This window comes from Pongo abelii, chromosome 7 (assembly GCF_028885655.2).
Source record: "Pongo abelii isolate AG06213 chromosome 7, NHGRI_mPonAbe1-v2.0_pri, whole genome shotgun sequence".
Lineage (NCBI taxonomy): Eukaryota > Metazoa > Chordata > Mammalia > Primates > Hominidae > Pongo > Pongo abelii.
Window position 1 is genome coordinate 125,545,009 of NC_071992.2, and position 22,033 is coordinate 125,567,041.

The 22,033-nt window shown below is 33.9% G+C and overlaps 1 protein-coding gene and 1 pseudogene across 1 annotated transcript in view; both read left to right on the top strand.

Moving 5' to 3' along the window:
• Nucleotides 1-22,033, top strand: part of PKHD1L1 (PKHD1 like 1) — a 168,846-nt gene that overhangs the window by 108,671 nt on the left and 38,142 nt on the right. The window contains 9 exon segments of the mRNA XM_063726390.1: nt 6,802-6,953; nt 8,204-8,363; nt 8,918-9,089; nt 11,253-11,341; nt 11,696-11,844; nt 13,148-13,277; nt 15,726-15,844; nt 17,662-17,791; nt 19,255-19,428. Of these exon segments, the coding sequence (XP_063582460.1) occupies nt 6,802-6,953; nt 8,204-8,363; nt 8,918-9,089; nt 11,253-11,341; nt 11,696-11,844; nt 13,148-13,277; nt 15,726-15,844; nt 17,662-17,791; nt 19,255-19,428 (1,275 nt within the window).
• Nucleotides 802-2,767, top strand: LOC134761883 (mitogen-activated protein kinase 6-like; annotated as a pseudogene).

A 22,033-nucleotide genomic window follows, 5' to 3' on the forward strand; every position in this document is an offset into this window, starting at 1 on the left:
TAAGATTTTTTATTTAGTTACTAAACTGTGAATACCTACAGGGCAATATCTACAAACTTACCTTTCTGACACCATAAGACTCATCACAGAACATTGTAAATAGTAAGTACTCAGCAAGTGTTGAATTAAATGGAATTAGTTGCAATACTCGGACCATATTGCAAATACTCAAACCAGATTTTGTATGTCTGTTTCCACTGTACATTCTGGAACTGGAGAAATAACCATAATATGTACCCATGACCCTACTGGTCTCACTGTGAGACTAAGTGAAGACTCATCCATCACTTGCCCTTGATAAGCCCCAATTCTGGCTGGTGGGCCATGTTAGCATGTTGGCATTGGTGACTTCGAAGATTATTAGCATCAGTTTAGAGCCAGGATCTAATAATATGGAAGGTCTGGTTATTTTTCTTTCCTTAGTATAATCGGCCACATATCTCTTTCACTCAGTGGTGGGGCTTTTGGTTTTTGAATTGGCTTGGATCTAGAAAATAGGTAAGAAGCAGTGAATTGCTACCTAGGTAATTTGAGTTAGATTTCTGTCATCTAAGACTTCTGTTAGTTTTCTTCCTATATGCAAACCAAATGTCACCTTAATATGCTACTCATCTATTTAATCTTTGGAATCTCAAGATCAATCAATCAGCTATCACAGATTCCTGCAGGTCAGAACACTCTGATTCCTCTGCCCAGTGACTATTGTGCTAATTAAACATACCTTTATATCTAATGGTTAAGCACTGACTCCTGCCACTTTTAGATTCCATTATTCCTACTGGGATCAAAAAACCCAATCCCATGGCACCATCCCCTACCAGCGTTTCTGGCATTGAGAGAACAGCCACCATAGAACTCTTCAAAGGGCTAGTAAGGGAAAATTCTATTACCATTACTGGCCCTGAAAAGATGAAGGGAAGAAACAGTTACATGGACTCAGAGACAGCGCTGTATGAAGAAGGCTGCCTGAAAGAAGCTATGCCCCTTGGTTGAGAGATACAAGAGCCCACCAAGATCCCCCTACATTCCCTAAAGGTGAGAATCAGGGCAATAAATACCTCTCTTTCAACTTTCTCCTTCCATCTCTTCTCTTTACTGTGTTTCTTACTGTCCAAACCCAACCAGAAGCTAGAAGGCAAAGGAACAGGGTAGAGAAGGGTGAAAATTGGGTCTACAGGAGAAAATATAAGTTTGCAGCACCACTTCCATCATTCATTATGATAATATAAGTTATTACATTTAATTTTAAAACATTTCTTCTAGGTTTTTTTCCCCTGCAAATTAAAAGGGTCTTGTACCTGCTATCTGAGTAATAGCTATACCCACTGTCACAGTGCCTTAATAACATAAACCCAGAAACCATTGCTTTTCTTCTGATAAATAGATGTCCAGAATGGAATGATGTTACTTAAACTTTTAAAGTCTGTGGTACAATAAAATATTTTAAACAAAACATCTATGAATGTTTCTTCCAAATAAAAACTGAAACAAAAGGTAACCAAAACATCAAAAGCAAATGAAATTATTTTATCTAATGAAGTGATATTTTAGTATTTCCCATTACTGTATCATAGAATAGTTTCTTATTTAATCATCCTTTTATATACTTTATGGCATACCTGTGAGTAAACTGAACATTAGTACTTTATTAAAACATGATTTAAGATACACTTTTACAGAAACACAGAGATGTGCAACCTTCCTAAGTAAATTGTTTTAAATATACAACATAATAAAGTATATATTCCTTACAAGTTGATCCCCGAAAATATTTGGATGGAGATCGGGAAAAGTATCTGGAGGATTCTGCTTTTGATACCAGTTACTCTACTGAGCCTTGTTGGCAATACTCAGATCATCATGAAAACAAATACTGTGATCTGAAGTGTAGCCATACTTGTAACTGCAAAATGAGGTCATCATCATATTTAGATAACTTAGTTTGGAGAGAGAGTGAAGTTAACCATTACTATGAACCCAAGCTTATTATAGAACTTTCCAATTGGAGAGAACAAAGCAAAGAAAAATCTGATAAGAAAGGCAAATCAAAATGTGAAAGGAATGGATTGGTTAAAGCCCAGATAGCGCTAGAGGAAGCATCACAACAACTGGCTGGAAAAGAAAGGGAAAAGAAGCAGGGATTTGATTTTGATTCCTTTATTGCAGGAACTATTCAGCTTAGTTCCCAGCATGAGCCTACTGATGTTGTTGATAAATTAAATGACTTAAATAGCTCAGTGTCCCAACTAGAATTGAAAAGTTTGATATCAAAGTCAGTAAGCCAAGAAAAACAGGAAAAAGGAATGGCAAATCTGGTTCAATTAGAAGCCTTGTACCAATCTTCTTGGGACAGCCAGTTTCTGAGTGGTAGGGAGGACTGTTTTTTCATAAATCAGTTTTGTGAGGTAAGGAAGGATGAACAAGTTGAAAATGAAAACACTTACACTAGTTACTTGGACAAGTTCTTTATCAGGAAAGAAGATCCTGAAATGCTAGAAACTGAGCCAGTAGAGGATGGGAAGCTTGGGGAGAGAGAAATGAGGAAGGATTTCTGAACAACACTGGGGAGTTCCTCTTTAACAAGCAGCTCGAGTCCATAGGCATCCCGCAGTTTCACAGTCCAGTTGGGTCACCACTTAAGTCAATACAGGCCACATTAACACCTTCTGCTATGAAATCTTCTCCTCAAATTCCTCATCAAACGTACAGCAGCATCTGAAACATCTAAACTAAAACACTCAGCAGACATTTATCTTTGTATTCTTCATGAAATGTGTTTCGTCTTTTTTTATTACTAGTGTTTAAGTCATTTTTTACTTGAATCAGATGGTGTCATCTAGTAAGGGTTTTATGAGTTCTTGTTTTTTAAAATCCAGACTTTCTTTTTCTACATGTGAGATCGTTTTCATTTTAACTGGCATGTCATTTACACACAAAAATAAAGACTAGAGAAAAATAGTGCAACACAGGAGGAGAAAAGAAATGCACAAAGACAAGTAAAGAACATTCTCTCATAGAACAATGATCTGTTTTACAGGAAACAAACCTTGCCTTGAAATTTACACAGTGAGACTGTACATAATTGCATGAAAATAGCTATTTTTTAAGACATTTTTCATTCATGAGTATTTTCAAGGTTTTCATACTGTACACATTTCTTAAAACACATGATACCAGCAGCAACTGAAAATGAATGCCCTATTTGGTACACGTGTGTTATCTACCTCAAGGTAACAAGAGTATGTGGCAAAACATATACCACCCATAGTGCTTCACAAAATGCACTTCTATTTAGCCAGCCTTTGTTGTAGTAAACTATTCTTAATAAAACTCATTCACCATAAAACCTAAAGTATAATAATAATAATAATAATAATAATAATAAAAACTCATTCACTGTTTATAAATGTTCTGGTATGCATTCTTTATAGTGAAGTGTTAATACTCACATCTTATTTATTTTAGCAAATTAGTATATCTTCTGTATTTAATTATAAAAATTAACTTAGTTTTAAAAATTTATTTGCAAATACACTTTTTCCATTTCGCACTATGGTTTGTTGCCTACCTAGCTGAATCTATAATGTCAGCTTATCCTAAGGCTGTCCACATACTTAATTTACTTAAGTGTTCATTTTAAGTAACGTGCTCACTGTGTATAGGAATTTGTATTTTGGAGGTGCTTGATCTACAAAGAAAAATTAATTAGGAATTACTTTATTATAAAATGCTCCTAGAAGTCTTAATTGTGTTTTTTTTTTTTTTAAAAAAAGAATGTTAGACTTCTTTTTACTTCCATGTGCATGGAAGTAATTAAGGTACAACATTACTGTAGTTTAAAAGTTGTACATGATAAGACATTTTGTTTTTACTGTATGTTTTTACTGAATGATCTATTCCCCATCCCAAGGCAAGCATGAATAAAATTAGGTTAAATGTAAAAAAAAATAAAGTATATATTCCTTTAACTATTAATTTTTAAGCACTAATATTCAAATATCTAAGCTTTCAAATCTCTAAGCTTTCTTTTTGTGGTAATTTTTAGTGGTGGTGAGGATTTTAGAAAGGAGCTTTTTTGTTTGCTTATTTGTTTATATTCTGATTTTTTGATTCAGGGAATCTGGTATTTCTGAATTTATAACATTATAGCTTTCTTGTCAAGTTTCTCTGCACCCTTTGGTCTATTCCATTCGAGAATTAAGATTTTTTATTGAGTTGCTAAACTGTGAATACCTAGAGGGCAAGATCTACAAACTTATCTTTCTGATGCCACAAGGCTCGACACAGAACATTGCAAATAGTAACTACTCAGCAAGTGTTGAATTAAGTGGAATTAGTTGCAATACTCAGACCAGATTGCAAATTAGAGAAAACACTATGCTAGGCATTTTACTTCTGTGTGTGAAAAAAAAAATCAACTGTATAGTAAAGTACATTTGGCTACTTTGATCTCCATTAAAGTCAAATAAAATTATTTACTTCTAAAAATTAAAAACAGAAAAAGATAACTTGTCCTGATTGTATATGTATGCTGAGTGAAACAAAAGTTTAAAAAGTTTACTAGATTAGTGGGAAGTAAGGGTTTGCTATAATTTTACATATGTCTTTATATATCTTTATCAAAGCATCTCATGCATGATGGTATATCTTTATGTAAATATATGTATAAAGTTATACCAGATGGCAAATTAATTTGAGACACTAACTCTTAATGATCCTATTTTTAGAAAATATCAACTTCAAAGAGCTTATATTTCAGTCCAAGACACTTAAAACCAAAATACTTGAAATGAGTGCAGCTTAAAAAATTAGGAAAAACACAACTTAGAAAAATGGAAATTTGTTTCACTTATGAAACTGAATTATTAAGAAATGTCAGGTTAAAATGCAATCCCAAGCATCAGAAAACTTCAGTGGAGGCTGGGTGTGGTGGCTTATGCCTGTAATCCTAGCCCTTTGGGAGGCAAAGGTGGGCAGATCACTTGAGGTCAGGAGTTTGAAACCAGCCTGGCCAACATGGTGAAACCCTGTCTCTACTAAAACTACCAGAAAAATTAGCCAGGTGTGGTGGCACATGCCTGTGATCCCAGCTACTCGGGAGGTTGAGGCAGGAGAATTGCTTGAATCCAGGAGGCAGAGTTTGCAGTGAGCCGAAATCATACCACTGGACTCCAGCCTGGGTGACAGATAGAGATTCCATCTCAAGAAAAAAAAAAAAAAAAAAGAAAAGAAAAAGAAAGAAAAGAACTCAATTCAGTGGAATTGAGTTCTGCAAATCTAGGAGCAAATTCTAGAGGTTTTGGATGATTTTAATCAGCTCTTTTATTTTAACCATTGCTTCACAACAGACTATCTCAAAACTCAATAGCTTAAGCCTACAATCATTTATTCTTAGGTGTCCAAGGGCTAGTTTGATTGATCTAGGCTGGGCTCTGCTGGAAGGCTCTGCTTCAATATAAGGCTTTGCTTCTCACCAAGGGCTGAGCTCAGGTAACTCAACATTTACTCGTTCCAGGTGTCAGGCAAAAGGAGAGCAGTTACCTGGGGGAGGCTCTTCTCTTTGTGAAGATAGAGGCTTAAGAAGTCAAGCCTCACTGAGCAAGCAGTTTTCAAGTATTTACTAGTGTCAGTTCCACTAATGTCCCATTGGCCAAGATCAATGAAGCAGGGAAGTCTACTTTGCCCTCAAGGAGAAGAGAGGAGTGGATATTTGCTGAACAATAATCCAGCTAGTCACAGTTCTTTTCATACTTTACAGGATTTTCTGGTAGTGAAAGTTTTTGGTGTCTCTGGTCATGAATCTTTTAAAATTAGTACTAACTCATAAAGCATAGAAATTCATGAATTTGTTCTCTCATGGTATTGGAATTTTGTTGGGCCTTATTTTAGACAGATTATTTTATAATCTGGCTTCTAGCTTCTTCCTCCTAAATTTTTTAAATAAGAGGTTGTTAATTTAATATAAAATCCAATCTGAGATGAAAAGTAAAGGAAGGGGGAGAAAAATAGAGGCAATTAATGAAAGACCTTTCCTTTATATTGTAAGAGAACTTTTCAAATCTTCTATTAAAGTTATCAGGCACTCTCTTGTGACCAAAGCATTACTAAGTTATATAGTTTTTCCTATAACAGGTAGTTCAGGTTCAAGGTTTGTATTCCTAAAATGTATATATCTTCATCAGTGTTAAGTTATAGGTCTAGTTGTAGCCTTGTTCTTTAAGAACTCTAAATCAAAACACCATTAAAGTCAAACAAAATTATTTACTAGTAAAAATTAATATGTGTTGTACAGATTTTAATTAGCTCAGCAGATATAGGAAACTCTAATAAAGAATCAGAGCTTATGTTTTTATATATTCTACATCAAGGATTCCGAATAACTAAGTTCTTAAAGAATAAAAATGAAATTATGTTTAGATCAGTAACCTTTAAATAATTATATTAATATATTTAGGCACTTTCGTTTTAGCAGTTGTAATTTCACGATGTTTCAAGTGTATTTTTCACTTAGGAATAAAGGCTCCATCTCAATTCAAAATTCCAGGTTTGAAAGCATTTTACTATCTAGTTGAATGTAATATTAATCATTTCAGTTCTTCAGTCAAATGAAGACATTTAGAACATAAGTAATGAAATGCCATATTAATCTTTTTAAAGACTTTCATAGATTAAACCAATATTTGCTAAACCAACATTTGCTAAACCAACCAAACTAAACTAACATTTGCACTTGTTTACAAAAGGAGGAGTTTATCAGAGGTAGAGATTACTATTATTTGCTTGTTCTATGTTCTCCTATAGGCACAAGCATTATTCCATTTCAGAAGAAACGACTGACTCATATGTCTGGATGGATGGCTCTGATTCCAAATGCAAATCACATTAACTGGTATTTTAAAGATGTGGATCACATAACCAACATTTCATATACATCAACATTCTATGGATTTAAGGTAAAAATATTTATCTTCTAATGATTATAATTGTGTATTATCCAAACACAGCCTACATCCTCATACTTACTCACACACATTGTCAGGCCACAGGGACCTTTCATCACAAATTGAGCTATTGAAATCCTGCACATTCTTTATGAACCACTCTGAATCTAAGAAGTAAGCCAAAAAAATCTCATTTGAGAATCAGAAGTAAGCAATCTTTCTGCCACATTGCTGTAGTACTAAGCTTATTCCCCTGTCATTATTACCATGATAATAACGTACCTTTACTGAGAGTTTATGGTATCTCAGGGACCAGCAGTTAAGGATTTTATTTTTTATATCATGAAATATATTAAACATACCTGAGGTCAAGAGTTTGAGACCAGCCTGGGCAACATGGTGAAACCTCGTCTCTGTTAAAAATACCAAAAAAAAAAAAATTAGCCGGATGTGGTGGTGGGCACCTGTAGTCCCAGCTACTTGGGGAGACTGGGGCAGGAGAATCACTTCAACCCAAGAGGCAGAGGTTGCAGTGAACCATGATTGCCCCACTGCACTCCAGCCTGGGCAACAGAGGGTGACTCCATCTCAAAAAACAACAACAACAGCAACAACAACAACAAAAAACCACTACCTAACTCTATCTAAATCTAACATTCTGTGAATATTTACTTTCTAATTTATAAAAAAAGTAAAATATGGTAGATAAAGTAGAAGCCTTCTGTATTATTTACTCTCATCTTATTCCCCATTCTCCACCTCTAATGGTAGCCAGTATCCTGAATTGGATGTTTTCCATCTTATACATGTTCTTCCACTTATACTACACGTTTGTGCAGCATTGTTTTAAATATTTTTAAACATTATAGAAATAAAATATTGTCTACAATTTTATCTGTCAATTTTTAAAATAAAATATTTTCTAAATATATGCATATATACACACATACACACATCACATATGTGTATGCATATATATATACTCTACATGTGTATACTTAATGTATATGTATTTATATATACATACACACACACAGGAGAGAGAGAGAGATCCTTTCATTGCCTTAGTGACAGAACTAGCATTATTGTCATAGACATGTAAGATGTTAATAAACAAAATAGAAATTCAAGACAAAAAACAAACTAAAGCCAAAACTTTTAAATCTTAACATAATATAGGGGCTAATTGTATGTCATTAAAATTAATGTGTTATATGAAGAATATTAACATACAAGTCACATTTTTCTATAAACTTTTATAGGAAGAAGACTATGTAATTATATCACATAACTTCACTCAAAATCCTGATATGTTTAATATTATTGATATGAGGAATGGTTCCTCAAATCCATTGAATTGGAATACTAGCAAGAATGGAGACTGGCACCTTGAAGCAAACACTAGTACTCTATATTACTTGGGTATGTGTCATTAGGCAGAAATGATATTTTATCTAATGCTTTGTCTAAAAGATGAGAAAAATTGCTTAATAAGCAAATGTGTTGTGCAGGGCTTAATATATACAGGATCCAATAAATGCTGAATGGAAAAACTGGAGACAAAATTTATTCTTGAAAAGGTTTTGAGTTGAATTAAGAACTTTCATTTTATGTTGAGGGTGACACCAGCATGCTTACACCTTGACAGTTTTATTTCATGGGCTTAGAGAAAATGAATACAATGGAAACTGGCATATATTTTGTTTCCATTTTTATTATTTAATTATTTGGAAAATTAAAATATTTAAGAATAAGTTTTAATTAAATTCTAAAGCATTCATTTTTATCAAGATATTTTGACTGTGTATGTCTTTATAATACACACATTATCAGAATTTCTCCATACTTCTTCCATACATATGAATTATAATTCAAGTTACTACCTAAAAGAACATTTTCCAACATGCCATAATTTTGTTTACATTCAAGTACTTTGGTCACTATGTTCATTTAACCCACTTTTACTTCACTTTCAGTGTCAGGAAGAAATGACCTTCATCAGAGTCAGCTCATTTCTGGGAACCTGGATCCTGATGTGAAAGACGTTGTTATTAATTTCCAAGCTTACTGTTGTATTCTCCAGGATTGCTTTCCTGTACATCCCCCATCAAGAAAACCAATTCCCAAGAAGCGACCAGCCACGTATAAGTACATAGGCCTTTTGTAGTTGATACCCTTCAGTATCTCTTAACATAATCCTTTTCACATGTCACTCCTGGGTGAAATAACAATGCTTTACTCCTGCACAATGTCTTGTAGGTTACAAAGTACTTTCACATTCACTGCTTTGCTTGAGCCTTACAAAAACCTTCGTGAGAAAATGAAAAAGTCTTACAAAAATTATGTGTGAAAGTTACTGGTAACCTCATAGTTGCAGAATGTTAGATTTAGATTATTAGACCTGGCCCAACTCCCTTATTATATAGACGAGAAAGCTGACACCCAGTGAACATAGGTGCATTACCTGAGATCACAGAGCTCACTGATGGCATATCCAGTACAGCACCAGATACTAAGTCTCCTCGTGAATCCACTGCTTTCTTAGCAGGTGCTGTCTCTAAAATAACCATCGTGGTCAAATCTCATAATAGAACTTAGTTAATTTTCTTTCAAATATATTTTAATTCTTCTAGTTAAAAACGATATTTCTATCTTTGTAACTTATGTAGCTCTTTACCTTTATTTCTTGTGAAGCATCACTTTCTACCTTGTATTAGAGTATTACTGGACATGATGGTACTAGCACATTCAGTATTAGTCTTTAAGACCCTGAAAGGCATGATCCTGATTTGATGTATATTTGCATCCCTTATGGACAATACTACTGACAAAACATGATGATAATGCTAAAAACTAACATTTAGTGGGCACTGAATAGCCCACTACTGTGTAACAAGTACAACTCAATGATAATTATTAGATAAATTACATTTCAAAGTAAATAGATACTGTAGTGGTTATTGTACAAAAGAACAAAAATTGAATTTGTTTATATATTCATTCAACCACTAAAAAAAATTTACTGAGTATCCACTATGTGCCAGGCGTTTTGGATTCAATTATAAACAACATAGATGTGATCTCTGATCTCATCACACTCATATTCAATCCAAAGAGATGACAAAACAAGCAAATAAACAAACAAAAAAGTAAACAGAAGATAAAGTACGTAAGTGTGAGTTGTGATAAATGTTATAAAAAAATGGATATGGGGCTGGGACAGAGAGCAATATGGCAGGGACAGCCTTTGGGTGGGGTGGTTAGGAACACCCTCAGGGAGGGGTTATTCCAACCGCAACCCAAAGGATGAGGAAGAGCTCACTGCATGAAGGGTGGGAGAGACCTAGGGAGCAACTTGTGCAAGTGCCCTGACATAGAAAGGGTGTAGCATGTCACAGAATGGAGAGACAATCATCAAGGCCCTTGTGCATTCTGAGGTAGATATAATTATTAAATATTTAATTAACATTTATTATGACTACTGTAACAGATTTAGATTGCTCTAGGCCAGAATGTGATAAAGGTAAACTATGATAAACTACATGTATATGCCATGGTATAGTTTTTCTTTCTTCCCACGGTATGAATTTTCATCACTGGAAATAGTTATAATTGGATTGGTTAATTTGTATTATTCAACTAGCTATGAATAATACAAGACAAAACAGAATCTTGACCCTGAAGTGCTACCTCAGGATTAGAACAGAAGGCTCAAGCTATATAACTTAATGCTTAGTTTAAGAGGGCTTTGTTGATCGTAACAATGGGAAATAAGAAGGGGAATGCATAACATGATTATTGATAGTGAGTGATGGTATGAATAAGAATGAAGGGCTATGATTGTGAATATTTTCCAGTGGGAAAATATCACCAATTTTATAATAATATCCTTCATAAAAATTTGCATTAAAAGGTATTTTCTAGAAGGCATAGTGATGAAAACTGAAGACCGTTTGTCCTCCCATGCACTTTATGAAATTATTTCAATTTAACCTAGCCTTCACTTTGGATACAGACCTGCCAGCCCCATCCCAACCCAGGGGCTTAATGGCATTGGTACATCCTTTTCAACTCAGAGACCATCCTTCTACCCCTTTCTTCACAGAATCTAGCCAACTATATCCTCTACCCCTACTCCCCATGAAACAGCACCATGGGTCAAGGGTCTTTAAAAGGACAAAGCGTGCATTTCTTTTTTCTTCTCTACTATGTAAAATCTTATGGGGAAATGGAATGGTTTACATTTTAGACAAAATTAGAGTATATAACAACAAGTAGTAATTCATGGAAGTATTTCTCTTCTCTTTTCAGTTTATGGTCAAATGATTCTTTTTGGCAATCATCACGAGAAAATAATTATACTGTACCTCACCCAGGGGCAAATGTGATTATACCTGAACGTAAATGCATAAACACAAATGAATAAAAATGTTTGTTTTATGTAATATTAACACTATGGCAGGGTAGATGTCACAGTTTTATCAGCACACCTTGGGGAAAGAGCAAGTGTGGAGAAGTGGACTCTATTAATGCATCCTGGATACTAAACCTAGCCTTCTGGGGTTTCTGTGGATTTAAACCTGACCATTAATTAACAAGAGCAGATTTTCTGGGAGAGATAGGAATCAGGTATTATATGAAAAGACATGTCATAAACTTACTCAAAACTAGGACTCACTGATAAGCTTGTCAATGTTTTGCTATAAGTTGTAGTTTATGGATTATGTTATATTTCTTAAAATATTGTTTTATAGGAACATGGATTGTAGCTGACATAGATATGCCATCAATGGAAAGACTCATTATTTGGGGGGTTCTAGAACTGGAAGATAAATACAATGTAGGAGCTGCAGAATCTTCTTACAGAGAAGTTGTTTTGAATGCTACCTACATATCACTGCAGGTAAGAGTGAGGGCCTTGTAGTTTATATCTTTATTAATCTAATTCTAAAATGTATATTTACTCAAATAATAAGAAGGAAGCATATTCAATTGGTGTGAATAAAAACACAACTGGCTCTAGCCCATTAAATGCGAATCTCGGGTAAGTCCAATGTATTTCTGTTCTCCTTTAAATTATGGACTAAACATTTCTTAGGAGTAGTTATATGGGATTCTTGAGTCTGCAGTTAGCCCAGTTTCAATTCTGTATAGAATATCTATGTCATTATGAGGTCAGGCTAAACCAACAGCTTGTTCCAACAAAGAGTCCTAGGAGTTCTGAAAAAAGTAAAAGAATTTAAGCCTTTTGTTCTTTAAATACAACAAACAGTATTTAAAAAAAAAAACCAAAGGGACATAGATGGAATTATGAAAGCAAGAGAAAATAAATCAAAATGTTACAGTTATTCGGAACAATCCCCACATTCCTTGTAAACCCCGGATGGTCTTGAACCTGTACCAGCTTAATCAGCTCGATTGTCCTGTCAGTCTTTTAATATTGTTCATGAAAAAGAATCGCTTAGCCAAAAAGCTATTAAGCAGCATTAAAATAATAAGTAGTTAGCATTATTATTATTTCTTTGAGGAAAGCAATAAAGTCCAGAAACTTGGTTATTAATATTTTAAAAGTGCATTGTATTTTGATTAGACATATGGCTTTAAGGTAAATTAAAATTACAACTGAATTTTACCTTATTATTTTTTAGTTGGGTAACCATGGGTAAGTTATTTGACCTCTTTCACCATTAGTTTTCTCACCTGCGAAATAAGGATAATAATACTAATTCATGAATTTGGTGTAAAGAAAGGTTAAATGATATAATATGTGTGAAGCCTTACACATTATGCCTGATGGAAACAGCAAGCATTTAATGATAGCTATTAACTATTAGTATTAACAATGATGGCTCATAAATGGCATAGCTTGGGTGTAAGCGTGAAGAGTATATTTTACATATAGGATATTACTTTCAAATACATTATGGTCTGTTCAAACACCACTAGTTTAGGTCTTATGAAATCTCAGTTTTAGGTCTAGTTCTGTCAGTAAGTAGATATTGAATTTGACCATCGAAAAATCATTTAAACTGCTTATCCAAAAGTGAAATTAAAGTCACTTCCAGTTATAATGCTGTTCTTTATATAACAAAACTCATTCCTTTTTACTAGGGGATGCTTCCAGTGACTCCTTAATTCATTTTTTATGGGTGGACTTTTTTTCCTGGTAAATTTTTAAGTATTAACAATTTTCTGCTTCATTTCAGGGAGGTAGATTAATCGGTGGCTGGGAAGATAACCCTTTTAAAGGAGACTTAAAGATTGTTCTTAGAGGAAATCATACTACACTAGACTGGGCTCTTCCAGAAGGACCAAATCAAGGGGCAAAGGTCTTAGGTGTGTGTCTACAGATACCAAAAGTGTCACATCTGTTTTTAGAATCTACTTTAAAATATATGGCACCAAAGTACATATCAGTTCATAATGATAAATACTTTATCATAATAAGTACTTCTGATACAAAAGTATCAGAAGTTTTTATAGAAATTTATTTATTGTAAAGGGTTATAGAAGTAGCAGAGATTTTAGAATTAAATCACATCACATTTCACCAGGTAAAAACAGATATAAATGTGTATATTTTAAACCAAAATGTAATTTATTACAAAACTAATATTAACAAATCTCTTTGTATGTACATTATTTTTTCCAATCTGGTTTTCTTCATACAGTTTTCCTTATGTAAGCAATACTACGTTTCACATTTTGGTACCTTTCCTTAAAGGGTGACTTTCCTACACAATTATTCCATTTATAGTATTAACAAATAATCTGTGGATCAGTTGACTCTGCAATCAATTACCCAATCACAGCTATTGCTGAGATTTAATTTCCCAGTTGCATTGGTATACTGTGGATATTCTTATTTGAGCTCAGAAAGCAAATGGCTTGAAAGAGTTTAACCTGGTCAGAATTAAGAACTGCTTTTATGAATGGTATTGCATATTTATTTAGGAGACACATACAAGCATGTGCTACCATTGTTTTACTGTAAAATTTCTAAAACTGACACCAAGTAAATAAGGGGCTAAACAATTGCTTGAGATTGAATTAGCTCACCATTCACAAATGTCCTGAGGCAGACAAATTCAATCTTAAAAAAAAATTTATGTGTTTTTTATTTCAAAAGTAACACTTTATTTTTTATTTTATTTTATTTTATTTTTATTATACTTTAAGTTTTAGGGTACATGCAGGGTACACAACGTGCAGGTTAGTTACATATGTATACATGTGCCATGTTGGTGTGCTGCCCCCAGTAACTCATCATTTACATTAGGTATATCTCCAAATGCTATCCCTCCCCCTTCCCTCCACCCCACAACAGGCCCCGGTGTGTGATGTTCCCCTTCCTGTGTCCATGTGTTCTTATTGTTCAGTTCCCACCTATAAGTGAGAACATGTGGTGTTTGGTTTTTTGTCCTTGCGATAGTTTACTGAGAATGATGATTTCCAATTTCATCCATGTCCCTACAAAGGACATGAACTCATCATTTTTTATGGCTGCATAGTATTCCATGGTGTATATGTGCCACATTTTCTTAATCCAGTCTATCATTGTTGGACATTTGGGTTGGTTCCAAGTCTTTGCTATTGTGAATAATGCTGCAATAAACATACGTGTGCATGTGTCTTTATAGGAGCATGATTTATAGTCCTTTGGGTATATACCCAGTAATGGGATGGCTGGGTCAAATGGAATTTCTAGTTCTAGATCCTTGAGGAATCGCCACACTGACTTCCACAATGGTTGAACTAGTTTACAGTCCCACCAACAGTGTAAAAGTGTTCCTATTTCTCCACATCCTCTCCAGCACCTGTTGTTTCCTGACTTTTTAATGATTGCCATTCTAACTGGTGTGAGATGGTATCTCATTGTGCTTTTGATTTGCATTTCTCTGATGGCCAGTGATGGTGAGCATTTTTTCATGTGTTTTTTGGCTGCATAAATGTCTTCTTTTGAGAAGTGTCTGTTCATGTCCTTGGCCCACTTTTTGATGGGGTTGTTTGTTTTTTTCTTGTAAATTTGTTTGAGTTCATTGTAGATTCTGGATATTAGCCCTTTGTCAGATGAGTAGATTGCAAAAATTTTCTCCCATCTTGTAGGTTGCCTGTTCACTCTGATGGTAGTTTCTTTTGCTGTGCAGAAGCTCTTTAGCATGGAACAATATCAAGAAAACATATCTGTGAAGAATACACATCTTTCTAATTCTCTTTTAAGGACACTAGCATTAGTTAAAATTTTTTTGTGTGTTTTCCTGTGTTTTTAATCTATGCCTACATTCATATTACATATACTGATTTGTGGTGATAGTATTGTTCCTTTCATAAAACATGGTCAAACTAAGTATATTATAATGCAATTTTCTTTTCTCAGTGAACATATTATGAAAATCTTTCCTGATCAAAACTTACAGATAAAACTCTTTTTTATAGCCTATTATTCTACAGTATTAGTATATTAAACTTTATTCCATCCTTTTCCTATTGATGTATATTTGGATTAATTTCAGTTTCCTTATGTTTCTAAATATTGCTGTGGTAAGCATCTTCATTCATGTACTCTTGTATACTGGCTTTAATGTCTATGAGCCAGATTTCCGGAAGTGGGTTAAAGGGTCAACGTCTTCTTACATGGTTCCAAGCAGAGAGCACCAATTCATTCCTTTCATTCTGAAATGTTTAATCACATAATAAAATATATCAATGAACATTTTCATTTTATACCAGCACCTAACTCAGTACTATGTGGTGAATAAGTAGGAATGTGCTTTTCTTCTTTAGGGGTGTTTGGTGAGCTGGATCTTCATGGAATTCCACATTCAATATATAAAACTAAGCTCTCAGAAACTGCACTTGCAGGTTCTAAAGTCCTGTCTCTGATGGATGCTGTGGATTGGCAGGTAGACAATTATGTAATGGAAAATGAATATACCCAGTGGGTCAGCTGAAAAAAGTTTCTATTCTACTCTCATGGGCATTCATTTTCTCATGTGATTAACCAGATGAAAAATGTGTATTTTGCAATAAGCTTGCAAAAATGTATCCAATAGGAGGCATTTAAAAATTGTGACTTCAATGGTCCTTTAAAATAAATAGAGAACATTGTGTGTGTGTGCATATATACATATGTATGTATATTGTATTTATATATATTTTGTGACTATATATTATGTATATATATTTTATGACATAAATGACTATAGATTAGTCATACAATATATGACTAATATATATTATGTATATACAAGCTAATATATGTAATATATGTCATTAAAATGTATATACATAATATATTAGTCATATTAGTCATATTTTATACCAATGTATATTAGTCATAAAAGAAAAATATGGACATTTTGGATAAAATTATTTATTCTAAATTCTTGCAAAACAGAAAATGGAATTATTTAAAATATATTTTATTATCTTGGTTACCTCTTCACTTCTAATTTATGATTTTACATGTTAAGAATTTGAAAAGAAAACAAATTCTGACACCCAATGACATCCAAATACTGCCTGTGTTAAATGAGATATTTTAATAAAGTATAAATGGTAGCAATTCTCATCTCTACTGTGCTCATAAACTGTGCACAAGCCATAGAGTCCACATGTTTTACAAATACATTTTTTAATGCCAAGAAAAATTAGAGAAATGGATGGATTTCATCTCCAGGCTCTCAGATCTCAGCCAGTTCCTTTCTGGTGAGAACAAGCTTTAGACTCACAGAATAAAGAGAGCCTTAGTTTGAGCAAATCAATGCAAATCATCAAAACATATGGGTTTGCTCTCTTAGTGTAGTTTATAATTGGTAAATAGAAAGAGGGTTTATTGAGAAGTATTATCATCTATTTACAATATGTTTTTATTTGTGATAGTTCTGGTATGATTACTTTTTAAGGAGAGTAATTAAGTGATTTTGATATCCCTATTATTTATCCAATTAATACTGTCTGCAAATTTTGTGTCAGAGTAATATTTAACCAAGTGTCACACACTTTTCTAGGCATTGGGGATTTAGTGGTGAAGAAATTTGTCCAAGCTATCATGGAACTTCCATTGGAGTGGGAGAGTCAGATAGTAAATGAACAAATAAATATCTATTAATTTCAAATAATGTGCATAATGAAGGAAATAAAACAGGTAGTGTGATAGAGACGGCCATGACAAAGAGTAGCAGATAACATTGAATATTCCAGAGATGGTCTTTGTCAAGGGTACATCCGAGCAGAGATTTGGATGACAAGGAGAAGCTCAATATACGAAGTTCTAGGACTCAGCCTTGCCCTTTAACTTTCCTCAGGCTTTTCTGCCTTTCAGGAATAACAAGTGATAGTTAATTGTACTAAACAAACAAACAAAAAACTAGGGAAAAAATTCAACTCTTAATAATATTGTCCTGAGCAGTTTTTAATAAAAATGTGAGTATGTTTGCTTTGATGTCTTTGCTTTTTTAAAAAAGGTATATTGCTGTGATTTTACTAAATGGCTGAATTAAAGTTAAGAAAATGCTCAGATAATTCAAAATGTATAATTCTTAATATCAAACACAAGCATATATACTTTTAGAGACTTCAATGTACTGTTCATTCTTTCTGATAATGCCATAATTGCCAATGAGATATAAATTAAATTTGAATGATTTAATAATAATATCAAGAAATATAAACCTATTCTTAAAATTGTTCTTAAGTTTGGCACTTGAATTTTTCTAAGGAGGGAGAAGAGATTGTGATAACAACCACAAGCTATGATTTCCACCAGACAGAAACAAGACGTATCGCTAAAATCCTGCATGATCATAAAATTCTCATTCTTAATGACAGCCTTTCCTACACTCACTTTGGTAAGTGGATGCTTTTTAACCAAATAGATATATAATTGTGTTGAAAGATTCACATTTACTCTGTAATTATAATTCTTTGATAAAACATGTCACAAATATGTTAAAGGAGCATTTTATTCAGATTGGCAATGATACCCAGTGAGCGCTGCTCTTTCTGTGTTGGTTACCGATAGTCCCCGCTATGTGCTTTCATTCATTCAGCAAATATTCAGACCTACTGTTTGACATTTTATAGGGTAAGACTCAACACTTTCTGTTTAAAGCAAGCTCCTAGGTGATTCTTGTGCATGCTGAAATTTGAGGATCCCTGATCCAAAAGCCTTGTTGTCCTAAACTGTTTCATGGATATAGTCTTTAGCGGTAAATGCATTTAGACAAGTAATAATGGAAGGATAAAACTATAATTGTTGAGGAAAGAAGGAATAAGCATGATCTGAAGATGAGTTTTCCACTTACAGGAGCAGGGCCTTCCCAGCACTCTAGCCTTTCCCCATTTGGCATGGTACCTTCATCCAAATCTCAGGAAGTGGGAGCAGACAGTAGTGTAAAGTTAGAAAATCCTTTCAGATGCCCATGACACTCACAGGAACTCCAGATGCAAGACAGCATGATAGACTAGCAGACATCTGACCTGCATGAAAAAGAAACTGAAAAGAACTTCTCAAAGCAGTACTTTGACAGAAGCGCATGTGCCTATAATTCTATATCATATATTTTTCTTTAAATCATAAAGAAAATTTTATTTGAAAAATGTTTCATTTTAATTAGTTGTAAAACGTTGGTTTTTGAAGTTTGACATTATAGATTCTTTCATTAAAATATCAAGCATTTTTCTCTGTTTGAAATGCACCTGCTTGTCTTAAAGTTTTGAATAACATTTCTTAAAATGTAGCGTGTAATCTAGGTTATGTTTTACAAATTGTTAAGATGTAAATGTACAGATGGTGTTGGATATGCTACTACCTATTGATGAAGACTTGTGGTTGATATAAAATATGCCACAGAAAAAGTGGAACAAACCAAGGTTTAGGTGGCAGGAGTGTTAATAGCTATGTGTTGTTGATCCTTCTCCTAGCTTTGGGCAAATTCTTTTACTTCCCTACCTTATTTCCTCATCTACTAAAATTACAATACACTTCTCAATTTGCCACACAACAGGGTTTTCATGTATAATTTGAAGTGATTATATACTACCTTCAAGATTTGTTAAGTAGTAACTTGCTGATTATAATAATCATTTTGATGTAAATAGAGGAAATATTTTTGATTATATTTCATTTTATAAATATGAATATCATAATATCAGACTGCCATATATATACGTTTAAACATGTAAATATAATCATGCATTCATGTTGATATTTGGCTTATTAGAAGGCTGTTTAGCATATGAACTGCAAAGGAACTAGTAAAGACAGATATTTCTCAGCATTGGCAGTAATCTAGCTGCCTTTATGCTGCAGCTGAAAAATACCATGTCCCTGGAACTGGTGAGAGCTACACATTAGCAGCTGATGTTGGGATACTGAGTAGGAACATCAAAATAGTTGGTGAAGATTACCCAGGTTGGTCTGAGGACTCTTTTGGAGCACGCGTACTGGTTGGTTCATTCACTGAAAATATGATGACATTTAAAGGTTGGTATCAATTCAGTTTATTTTTCTAAATGAGCTATAACGTGATCTCATCTATATTTAGTCAGCTCTTACATAATTCTCACTTTTTTAGTAAGATTATGTGGGAAAATAAAGCATTAAAAGTGATTATGCAGCCCAGTTGTTACCTTCCAAGTAAATTCTCTTAAATTACTGCTTTTAATTTTATCTTCACAGACAAAATGAATTATCAAATTAACAACGACCTTAGGTAACAGTTAGACCAGTCTTTCACCTAACAGAGATAATTTTATAATAAGTACCACAGATCATTTGTTGTTTTCATTTTGTTTTAAGGAAAATTTCAAGCATACACCAAAAATAGAGAAAACAATATAATGAATACCAATGTACTAATCACCAGCTTCAACGATGATCAACTTTGGCCAATCTTGTTTCATCTACACCTCCATCCACTTTCTTCATGCTCCTGGATTGTATTGAAGCAACCACATATTATATCATCTAGAAATATTTTAGTATGCAACTCTAAGACATTTTAGAAAATATCAACAAATATCACACCTAAAAATGTTAATTTCTTAATAATAATTTCTTATCATCAAATGATAGTTCAAATTTCCCCAGTATCCTCCGACCCTCCCTCCCTCCCTTCCTTCCTCCTTCCCTCCCTCCCTCCCTTCCTCCCTCCTTTCCTCCCTTCCTCCCTCCCTTCTTTCCATCCATCATCTTGTTTCAAATAAGGATCTAAATAAGATCCACATTGCAACTGGTTATGAATCTTAAATCTGTGATTCATTCCTCTCTCCTTGCAATTTATCTATAAAAGAAGTTGGTCCTCTAATTCTGTGGAGTTTCCAACAGTCTGGAATTGAGTGATTGCATTCCTGGAATTTAACTTGTTCTTGTCTCCCTGTATTTCCTATGCCTAGGTGATTTAAAACTAGAGATTTCAGGCTCAATTTTTAGTCAAGAATTATGCCAGACAGGGTGTCTCAGGCCTGGAATCCCAGCACTTTGGGAGGCCAAGGTGGGATGACTACTTGAGGCCAGGAGTTTGAAATCAGCCTGGGCAACATAGTGAGACCCAGCCAAAAGAAAGAAAGAGAGAAAGAGAGAGAGGAAGGAAGGAAGGAAGGAAGGAAGGAAGGAAGGAAGGGAGGAGAAAAGGTACAGTTGGTAGTGTATTTTTCCATCAGTAGGTACATAATGTATGATTGTTTCTCTTCTTAACAGTTAATAGCTACTAATTAACATTGCCTAGATTCATTAAATCATTAAGGTTTAAAATTTCCTTCTCATTTATAATAAAGAAAATCTCCCTTAAAGAACCATTTGACTGCACTGAAAAATAGTTCCTATAGGAAATACAGGAAAAAATGCTTGATTTTTCCTCATATTGAGTAGGTTTCAAGATAATGTGTTGGTTTCCAAGCATCCTCCCAAAGTGACAGGGAGTTTTTATTTGTTTTGTTGTTAGTATCATTATGTGCTCCTGGATCAAAACATATTTGACCTGTTCAAATCCATTGTGATTGTTAATTTGATTAATACTCAGAATGCTCCATTATTGACCTTCAGAAACTTTTCATGTTGATGCCTGTCCTCTTGACAGGACTTAGTTTTCTAAGTCTCTTTACTTTCTGATACGGCAAGCACATATTGTAATTTTTTTCTAAGATTGGAACTCATTGTTCCGCCAAGTAATTCTGGTTCTTTTTACTGGAAGATGTTATTTGGATCCCACAATCTGGGTACTAGGAGTAGATCATCCATTCTTGATTTGAACTGTTTCTGCAGGTACTCATTTGTTCAAAACACTGCCTATTTCATTTTGCAACAGATCTATTTTAGAAAATCTTTATATTGAGCAAACAGCAGTCTCATTATAGCCTCTATTTGTTGGTCATAATCTGCCAGAGGAAGCTTACCTGATGATGGTGGTGGTGCTGCTGCTGATAATGATGGTGATGGTAATGATGAACATGATACAAGATCACAGGCAGTGTGCTAAGCATTAAACACATACGATCTCATTTAATCCTCATAATGTTATGGCATAAATATTATCCCTCTTTTAAAGATGAAGAAACAGATGATTAAAGGGGTAAAGTTGCTTTGATCTTGAATATTAATTTGTGTCTTTCTCACTTCAAATTCGGTGATGAACTCTATTCCTATGACAATCTTTCCTTGCTCCTATAAATTGTTTTGTGATGTGAGTAAAGACAACACATCTATGGCTTTTTTAAGCCCAGGTGGCTTGTAGTAATCATGTCTTCTCTATCATTATCTCAATTATTCATATCTTCTCAACCATGTATATAAGAATTGCCTCATGGATTTTAAGGTAGGCTTTCCTTTCTAGCACAAAATAACTTTCCTCCAACACATCCTATTAAGTATCAGTTTTTGAACAAATAATATTCTCTTTTGTTATTTTCCAGCCATGAGTTCCTGTGCCTCAGTTTTTTTTTTAACTACATGATAGAGATATAAAAGTTCCTAACCCACAGGGTGCTTTATGGGAATTAAACCCCATACTGCCTGTTATGCATTTAGTACAGCACTTGACAAAGAGCAATCTCTCATGGATTGTTATTGCTGTTATTAGTAGTCTGTAAAA